The sequence below is a fragment of the Coenobita brevimanus genome, chromosome 61, assembly GCF_032717465.1.
Source record: "Coenobita brevimanus isolate Jiangsu-jjx chromosome 61, ASM3271746v2, whole genome shotgun sequence".
Taxonomy (NCBI): Eukaryota; Metazoa; Arthropoda; class Malacostraca; order Decapoda; family Coenobitidae; genus Coenobita; species Coenobita brevimanus.
Genome location: NC_137014.1, coordinates 38,233,355 through 38,243,288, shown reverse-complemented (window position 1 = coordinate 38,243,288; position 9,934 = coordinate 38,233,355). Strand labels below are relative to the sequence as shown.

At 42.9% G+C, this 9,934-nt stretch overlaps 1 protein-coding gene across 3 annotated transcripts in view; it reads right to left on the bottom strand.

The window, feature by feature from the left end:
* Window positions 1–262: 262 nt before the first annotated feature.
* The window catches only part of Uba1 (ubiquitin-like activating enzyme 1), a 73,939-nt gene continuing 64,267 nt past the window's right edge, over window positions 263–9,934 (bottom strand). For all 3 annotated transcript variants that reach the window (XM_080275196.1, XM_080275197.1, XM_080275195.1), the window contains exons 6-8: window positions 7,401–9,428; window positions 5,448–5,632; window positions 263–1,620 (exon numbers count right to left, since the gene is read on the bottom strand). In XM_080275196.1, coding sequence (XP_080131322.1) covers window positions 1,482–1,620; window positions 5,448–5,632; window positions 7,401–9,428 — 2,352 coding nt within the window. In that variant the 3' untranslated portion in view covers window positions 263–1,481. The remainder of the gene's footprint in view (window positions 1,621–5,447; window positions 5,633–7,400; window positions 9,429–9,934) is intronic.

The window sequence follows — 9,934 nt, the reverse complement described above, 5'->3', positions numbered from 1 at the left end:
GGCCACTCGTCTTAAATGTCTTGACCAACTTGCCTAGCTCCGGGCTCCTACGCTCCTCATGGGGCAATGTAGGATTGGATGATGAATGAATACAGCTAATTTCATGTGACTAACTGGTTGAATAAAACAATACTATGGTTCTTCATATTGCAGCATTAATCTTGTTAAACAGCAGTATTCAAGAGGGAGAGATGGTAATTTTAGGCCAGTTAAAGGTAAACAATGTACAGTGTACTGTACATTCTGGTAAACAAACTAATGCTGGTGTGGAATCACAGTTTACTATTTTCATCACTGGTGTCAAGCAAAGATGAGCTTTTACAAAACTTAAGCATCATTCGCTTTTGAATTGGCAAATTAAGTAATGTCTAGTCCAGTTCATCAATCTTTCTGGCTGAGGAAAATGTTTACAAGTTCTCTGGAAGGTAATAACGTCTTGTACAAAAGTTTATAAAGAACTACTACCAATTACCTTAAAAAAGTAACAATTCTCGCCAAGCCCTTAATGCATGCAACTGAACGTGATGACAACCATTCTGGGCCACTCGCACCCACTACCTATGGCCCTATCGACAGGCCATTTGCTCTACCTAACACAGGCATTTGTTTTCTTTAGTAAATGGCAACTTAAAAAGTCAGTACCTTCTTGAAGTGGTAAATGCAATAAAGTTTCTACAAAGACTATTCCACTGGTTTGCGTGTTTACTGGGCAAGGAATTCAAACACCTGTGTTAAGTTTCTTGGTATATCCTCACTAGCTGCTCCCACTGGTTCATCTCACACTGAAAGATTGACGTGTGAATTACAGTATTTGGTGCTGAACAGTTCTGTACAATGATTACCTGGTCCCATTCTGGTTCCATCCATCAACTATGTACAAGATTTAATTAGTTCTTTACTTTACAGTGGGGGACAATCAGTGATGGCCACAAATATATAAATATATGACATTTCATATCTCAGTGAAGAAGTTCTCAGATCTACAATAAAAACAAAAATCCTTCTTTTTATGTAAATTGCATGCCTTTGTTAAGTTCCAGTCAAACTGCAAATCCTATAAAGAATGCAGAATGACAATTTCATTCAATTTATATACTACTTATTCAAATAAATTCTATGATGCAAATTCTAGAGTAATTTAAAACCGAAATTCAATTTCCACTTATTATTATATCTGATCAATTTCCTCTAATGACGCACTATTCCTCAAAAATTTATACATGTTTCTATGCAAATATTGCAAGCCCATAGATTTCCCCCCATCCCCCAAGATAAATATACACTATGTCACTGCCTTCTTCACTAGATATTAGATAGATGATGGAAGTCTATGCTTCAATAAGCAATGGGAAAATTATAGCTAATATGGTGTTGGCTCCTTCACTGGATAATGAAGATATGGGTGCACAAACACAGTTCCGATGAGCTGTCAGAGTGGTGAGGTTTGATTGGGCAACTCGGCAGGGTGGTAGGTCCTGAGGTTACTGTGGGAGGTTATACTTGACGTACGGCACCTCCACATCCTCACCCTCTTCATCATTGGCACACAGCTCCAGCACCAAGGCTCGCACATGGGGCTCTATTTTTTTCTTGCTCACTTTCTTCACTACCTCAGACATCCTGTACAAAGAGGAAAAAGAAAAGTCAAGCCTCAAATTAAACTGTTTCATTATTAGGATGAAACTGACACCTACTTTTTCAGTAAAAGTTTCTTCAGATTCATTGTTAAGCTGCTTTGGGGTGGTAGGGGGGGGGGGGAAAGTTTCAAAGCTATTTCAACTTACCTCAAAGCTACTTCAAATGAAGCTGCATTTTACTGGCCCATATCCTAAGCTTAAGTGAGTGACTGTTCTGAAAAAATTTAACACTCATTCTACTTCATTTTGTGCTAAAAATACAAACTCTCCCTGATGGCAATTACTTCCTATAAGTTAGGCATCAATAAAAGGCTTAAACACCACTCTCTCTTACAATAAAGTTTGTTGATCAACACACAGATCCATCCGCACAAGCATGAAAAGTATCGATACAAATTCATAGTTTCAACAAACTCCATGGCAGTTTGAATGAATGAACGAGTAGTGAGAAGAGCTAGCACCAAGCCAAGAAAGGCTGTGGCACTAAGGTAGCAAAGAGGGAAGGACAATTAAATTAGATGCAAAATATGCAGAGCGGAAAGAAGGGCAATAATATTAGAAACAGAAAATGTAGGAGTGTTACCAAGGAAATCAGTATGCAACGAGGGGTGGGGTAATAATATAACAGAAAACAGGAGGGCTACCTAGGAAATCAGTAAGCAATGAGGGGTGGGGTAATACTGAGAGGAAGGAAAAAGCAGAGCGATGAATGTGGAGTGTGAACGGGCAGTAGAAAAAAAAGTGTTGGATAGTCAGGGGGCAGTTACAACGTGACCAAAGTGGCAGAAGGTCACCACTCATTAAGTGACCGTGAGTGAGGCGGATGAGACCCAAGCATAGGCGAGCAAGGACAGTCTCCCATCGATGATTGGACTGAGTGGAAATAGACCATGGAAGAACAGGTTTAACGAGATGAAGTTTACTGGTGATCTAAGAGCCCCAGGAAGTTTGCCATTGGTCACGGAAGAGGTGAGAAAGAATAGGAAAACAATCAAGAGCACGAATGGGTCAAGGAGAAGTGAGAGACCGATCAGTAGAACAAGCCAGCGAGTTGGCACATTCATTACCAGCAATTCCAACATGACTAGGGACCCAGCAAAATTGAACTGACTTCCTGTGCACAGGAAAACGAAGTGTCACTCTTGAATTTGGGTGACAAGGGGACGAAAAGAGGAAGAGGCCCATAGAGAAAGAAGTGCTCTCTGAGAATCAGAGAAGCCAGCAAAAGAGGAAGAAGTGGAACGAAGCAGACTTCAGAGCAAAAAGAATAGCACAAAGTTCTGCTGTGAGATCACCTACAACAGACGGACGGGAACTGGAAAAAGAAGATTCAGGGGGGACAACAGCAAAACCAACATCACAAAGGGAATTGGAACCATTGGTAAAGGTAGGAGTCGCAGAAGAGCTAGAAGACGTGTTCAAGAAAAAGGGAGCAGAGTGTGAAAGGAGAAAGAAGAGAGTGAGAACAAGGGAGAAAAGATGAACTGACCACTGAAGGAGGCAAAAGCCATGGGGGGAAAGTAATAGGATGAAAAGGAAGAATGGATGGAAAGATGAAACTAACAGACTGAAGAAGAGCAGGGACATGGAGGAAGAAAGGAAAGAGGAGATGAAAGGCAGACTGAAAAGAATGACGGAGAGAGGGAGGAGGGCGGAGCAATTTGTAGGAAGGACACTGACGCAGATGTGCATAAGACTTAACTGTAAGGAGAGAACAACGAGTGGAGGGGGAGGGGGGGGAACGCCTGATTCAAAGCAGAGGCTCGCAGCTGGGGTCGACTGAAAAGCACTTATGGCTAAATGAATCATGTGAAAGGATGCTGGGTACTCCAGCCAAATTTTGCAGCAAGATTGAAAGAAACAATGTCCTAAGAGAGTAAAAATAGTTCTGTCTCCCAGAATCAAATCCCACAGGGGTTGGTGGAAATGAAAAGGCAATACAGTACCACACTGCTCACACAGCACAATTGTACATGTGTGTGCCACTGCCATGGTAATAGACGTTGGAGGCACAAAGTATCCTCTTTGAGGATCCAGGGGCATGCCCCCCAAGAAAACTGTGCATTATGGTGCAATTTTGAGTGTTTATGTAGAGATTTCTATTCATCACCCCCCCTCCCCCCATTAGCATAGGTCTGGAGCTAAGCTACTCATCACATAATTTTCCTGATTTCTCTACCAGGAAAGACCTTGAATAGCTTCTTGTTCAAGTTACTTCTTGGTTGTCTCAAAAGTTTAAGGTGCATCCACAGCTGATGTGTCCAAGACGCACTGCAGGGGCCTGTGACATGGACTGGGTAAACAACACGTGATAACACTTTATTTGCTGTCAGCAAAATGGTATATAAACAAGATACAGAGATGAACTTGAAGATGGCAGCACTCAAGTAATGTATATATAAAATCACCAATAAAATATCAGTAAAAATCCTTTAATCCGACCACCAATAATCAGATTATCCCAATACTCCAAATTTTTCGAGGCGGCTTTATCTGTGGATTTATCTGGCTTGGACTTGAATGTACCTGCCTGCAATGATTCAGCTACACTTCTATGCACATCCAGTGAGTAAACCAATAATCCCATATCATTTTAAGTGTTTATTTAATGATTCTCTACATACACCCATACCCTGATATCCATATCTAGCAGTGTTGTGTACCAGTAGGAGTGTTCAGTCAGCGCGTATGACGGATATCGAAGCAATTTTCCCCATAAGATACAGAATAAAAGCCAGAGATACCTTCCAGACCCAAACCCATATTTTCACATACCTTAATCAGTAGAGACTGACACAGAAACACCATAGGTAATGTTATTATCCTCATAACAATATTATAATAAAAAAAATAGCACATAAAACATCACATGCAGGAGGGTGGGGTGGTGGGATGTATGGTGTTCAACACCACTTCAGTGCACCTAAACAGCCAGGCAGGCTGCTGGCAGTGCACCTAGCAAGGGTGATGGGGAAACAAGAAGGGGTGGGGGAAAGTGGGGGCACAGGGAAGGAGGCATGAAAGCCAAACAGCCCCACTACCTTCCCCCCTAGTCTCATTCACTCACTCACCAGTTTTACTAACTCACCCACTCACCATACTCACTCACTTACCATTCTCAATCACTCACTCACACACACACAAACACATGGGAGATAAGCGGGGGTGGGTGAGGGTGGGGGGGATGGAGAGGGAGACAATAAGGGGTGGTGGAAGGGAGGGAGACATGCCTGGCAGTGCTGCGTGTGGTGGGGGGAGGGAGGGAGACATGCCTGGCAATGCTGCGTGTGGTGGGGGGAGGGAGGGAGACATGCCTGGCAGTGCTGACTGTGGTGGGGGGAGGGAGGGAGACATGCCTGGCAGTGCTGACTGTGGTGGGGGATGGAGGGAGGATCGGGAGGGCCTCGTTTTCAAACCTAAGGTGAGGTGTTGGACTAGCGAGGTGATGGACATTCAAATTGTTTGGATTGTTGGAATATTCCCTGATTTCTTGTGTTTGGCCTAGCAATGCGCCGGTTATCGATCCTCCGGATAAAGGGGTATGGATGTACTGTATTTCTAATGTTTTCTGAGGTCCCTCCCAATAGTGCGAAAAGAACAATACATGCAGTTTGAAAGACCTTTGGTCCTCTGTCATTCAGATTATAGGAGTTTTACTGTGGCTTGTGTTCAAGGCATGCAGAGTACTGTAACAATTGCATCCATGTGTTTGTCCTTTTCATCAAGACAATTTAAATGCAAACCATACTCTACTCATCAAGAGAGTGTGTGTATGTGTGTGTGCGCGTGTGTGTGCGTAAGAAAACTTACGGGAGGACCATTCTCTCATTTCGCTTAGCAGGAGGCATGAAAAAGGAGTACAACATGGAAACCCCCTGGCTCAGCATAGTAATCTCCAGCTGATGGCGCTCCTGGAAGAACCGAATGAACTCTTCCAGCGTCATCTCGCCATCAACCTCAAACCGGTCCCACAGCGTCCATTCATTGTCATAGTACTGAGGGGTGGGGAGATAGTTTTAGATTCTATGCTTTTACTAAAAACACAAAATACATTATCTTTTACTGGCACAAAAGCTTTTAACCAAGTGGTGAAAGAACTTAGATTCAATGCACTTAACAATAACACAAACATTACTATCTGATGGCATTATAACGTTTGAGTAATGATACATTACTTGACTACAGTATAACCATGATCAACAATAAATGTAATGAACTGAACTTCTTTACAATTAACTTTATCACTCTTCCCATCACATTACAAAAAAAACATAAATAGTCAATAGGATATCACTTAATCATCATGATCATTACTCCCACCAAAAAGATGGGTCCAGGTAGGAATCATAAACAAAATGAGAAAGCATAAATGTAAGAGATTTATCAACAAGGTGTCCACTGAAATAGGCCACAATCATTCATTCATTCATCCATCATCCAATCTAATGTTGCCCCATAAAAAGCGTAGGAGCCTGGGGCTAGGCAAGTTGGTCTTGACATTTAAGATGAGAGTAACCAGCCTCACTCATCCCTGAGTAGCATTATGTGAGCAATAAACCTCAACCATCCCTTGGATATAAACCTGCACCGGCTCAATCCAAATGGAGTACCTCAATTACCCAGTAAACCACCAGGCACCATAATTTGGTTATATGGTTACCACCCAGCATAGTAAATGGTTTCCTGGTGTACAGGAAACCATTTGGCTTGTCACTCAGTGTAGAGTCACCCGTAGAAGGAAGGAAGAGGAAAGAACGAAGGAAAGAAGGACAGAGAAGGAAAAAAGGAAAGATGGAAGGATAAGACGAAAGGGCAGCCACCCAAAAGCAGCACTACAACTAGTGAGTGGATGGTGAGCTCCCACACCTAGGCTACTGCCAACAACCATGAATGTCTACAAAAATCTGTTTGAAACATGCAAGCATTAAAAACAAGTCAGAAGTGTGCTAAACCTTTTTCATGAACATATGTACACATACTCAATAACCCCAATTGAATTCCTTGTCAATTCCTTAGATGCATCAATATGTGTAACTTCCTTTCACATACAAACATTTACCCCAGCCTAATATGTCTCCTCCCTCCATCACCAATTCAAATAAACAATGTTTTACCAACTTATCTACATCCACTCTTTCTCTATGATCAAACCATCTAAGCACACTCTCTTCTATCCTGTTTTCCACATATTTACTTACCCCAAATTTTCATGAGTCACTATGTTTCTCACCCTATGTACTCTACAGAACCCATGCATACTCATAAAGACTTAATTTCCACTGCTCTCACTTTTGACTATTCACATTCATGCCATACCAGTTTCACACTCTTATGATAATGTGGGGACAAACACACCCCCATGCAAACCTCTTGCAGCCTCCATCTTCAGTTCTGTTCCACATCTCTACCCGCATAGCACTCACCAGCTTCTTGCTTAAACTAATCAACTACATGCTTCCTTTAAACTTTACATTACTCTTAAACTAACTGAAGTAACACTCACCAATACTGGTCTCTCCATTCACAAGCATTTAAATCTTTTCATTAGCAAAATACTGGTAACTTTACTAAGATCTAAATTTACTTCCACACCACAACACCCAGACATTAACAAAACCCTGAAACAACTTCCAAAAATCATTTTCACTACTGTCTGCATACATCCAGTTTGAAATACTCCATCATTGATCATTCATCACCAGCCTCCCTCATCCACCCACTCACAAATATCTAAAGAAACGCAAAACCTGATATACATCCCACCTTGTTGGTTGGTGCCTTGATGGGTTCAGAGAAACCAAAGAATGGCAATGCCAGGTTGACAAAGCCATTCTTGAAGTACTCCAGTTTGCTGTGTCCCTGAACAAGTTTGAGCAATTCCAAGCTCACCAGGCCAGATACAAGAGCTGTGGTAGTGGCAATGGCTGGGATGATTTTGCCAGCAATCAATTTGCTCTTGTGCCGATCTGCAGGTGTGATGTCATAATTTTCGGCTCTCAAATTTGAGGCAGCTACAATGAAGTCCATATGGAAATTGCTATCATCATCCTTCTCAAAATCTAGTGGGGTCAGCTTCAAGCTGCCAAAACTTGAAGCTGGGGGGATGGCTGACTGTAGTGTTGAGATGCGCTCAGAATCTACCTGGTTGCTCTGTGCTACAGCTTCTGCATCTGTTACTGCAATCTTCACTCCAGATCGAGGCACAAACTCAGGAAGCTGTATTTTACTAACTTCATCAGCAATGTACTGACGGTCACGCACTTGCTCAATGCCATATACCTCAGCCTTAAGGTTGGCTGCTGCAACAATATAGTCTAAGTGCAATTCATTAGTATGGTCAAATATAACTGGATGAGGACATCTTTTTGGACCTGACCAGAAAGGTTCTCCACTAGAGGTAGTTTGATCTTTTGGGAAGTTATGGAGTAGTTGTACTATCTGATTATAATATTGTTCGCCAAAGTGTTTACGAGCCCACAGGATGCACTCATTGAATGTCTGTGGTCGGTCATCAACAAGGGCACGCTTAACACTGTCTAAGGTCTCCACAGGTTGAGAACCAGGCAATTTGAGGGCACGCTCCATGAACTTTGGATCACTAAGATACTGGGCAGCATTCTCAGCTGCCTGCCGAAATTCACCCTCAAACAATTCCCGAGCCCACTGAAGTGTGTGTTCTATGGCATTGGGGAAATTCTTTAAGGTGCAGATGGGGATGGACTTCTCAGGAGGATCTTGGGATGAACCATAAGATTCTGTAAGATGCGGCACCACCACCTGCACATTACCCTTGGTGCCCAGTGTGCCAGACTCGAGCAACGGCTTACGGTAATATACACAACGGCGATCCATATATAACCGTGCCTCTACATTATCCAAAGCATTGGCTACGCCATCAAGGGGTTCGAAGAAGGAGTCATCATAAACTCGCTCTGTCTCTGGGCCAACTCTGTTCTGGTGAGCAATGATATTGACTTTAGGGTTCATTTTCTTCACTGCTGCAGCAGCTGTGTCAGACTTTGGTTTCTGGACATCCCATGGACGGAAAAGGAACTGCCGATTCAAATTACTCTTTTCAATCAAATCCATATCAGTTACCACCAGCTGGCCTCCTTCACCAGCACCAAGACCCAGCATGGCAAAGTTCTTCAGAAGTTCACACCCAATGGCACCAGCCCCCACTATGAAATACTTCTGACCACCCAGCTTCTTCTGGAACTCCTGGCCGAACACAGCAACCTGAGTGTCACAACGGTCACCAACAGGAGCACACAACTCCTCAGTTAGTGAGGATGTATCTTGTGGAAGGCACTCGAGGGCATCAAAGTACAGCCACTGCTTGATGGGAGAGAACTTGCCTGAACAAGCCTTCATAACTTCCTGGGCTACAATACCACCAATGACAGCATCCATGGCCACCACACTGCCAGCAGCAATCTTGGCAAACTGTTTCACTAATCCCTCATCAAACTCATCCACTTTGGCAGGGCTGGCAGCATTCACTTCCTTAAAGAAAGCCAAGAAACTTTCGGCATCTGTTTCACTCCAGGGCTTTGGTGCTGACCCATGATCCTTGACATACGAGTGAAGTGTCTGGAAGGCCAAATGGAGCACACCAGGTCTATCAAACTTTGCAAAATCTGTCATAACAAATTCTGGGGTTTTCATGGACTCTTCTAGTGATTTAAAGTTAAGGAGCTTTGGCACTTTAACTTGCGTGACAATGCCCCCACGAATGTAGTCTGAGTACTGGCTGGTGTCACCGATGCTGAAGGTGAATGGGCCCAACACCTGTGGAAGTAAGGTTAAGTTAATGAACAACTGTAAAGACTTCAGGTCTTGTGGAAATTATGTTACTGCTGCCTGCATCATAAGATCCATCTGACAGAAGAGCACAGGATTAATTTTATAGTCAGGATATATGAGCATAAAGTATAATAATATCCTCTAAATTATCCTGCTGATAATCTACAATTAGTTCCAAGTCAAAGTGCATAAATCATATGCTGTACATTTCCAAACCTTGGCACAATGGCCATTTCGTGACAGGTGGTGGTACTTGCCTAACATCCACACACTTGATATAGTGCTTCCTTCAGGTAACTCTAAACTGAGTGACAAACCAAATGGTTTCCTTTAACCCAGAATCCTACTTCTAAGTTAGGTGGTGACCATGTAACCAAATAGATACCAGGTGGCACAGTGGGTTAAGGCACTCCAACTAGATGTGGCCTATAATGGTTTCCATTCAAAGGGTGCTTGGTGTGTTATGCCCATATGATGCCATTCATGGAAGA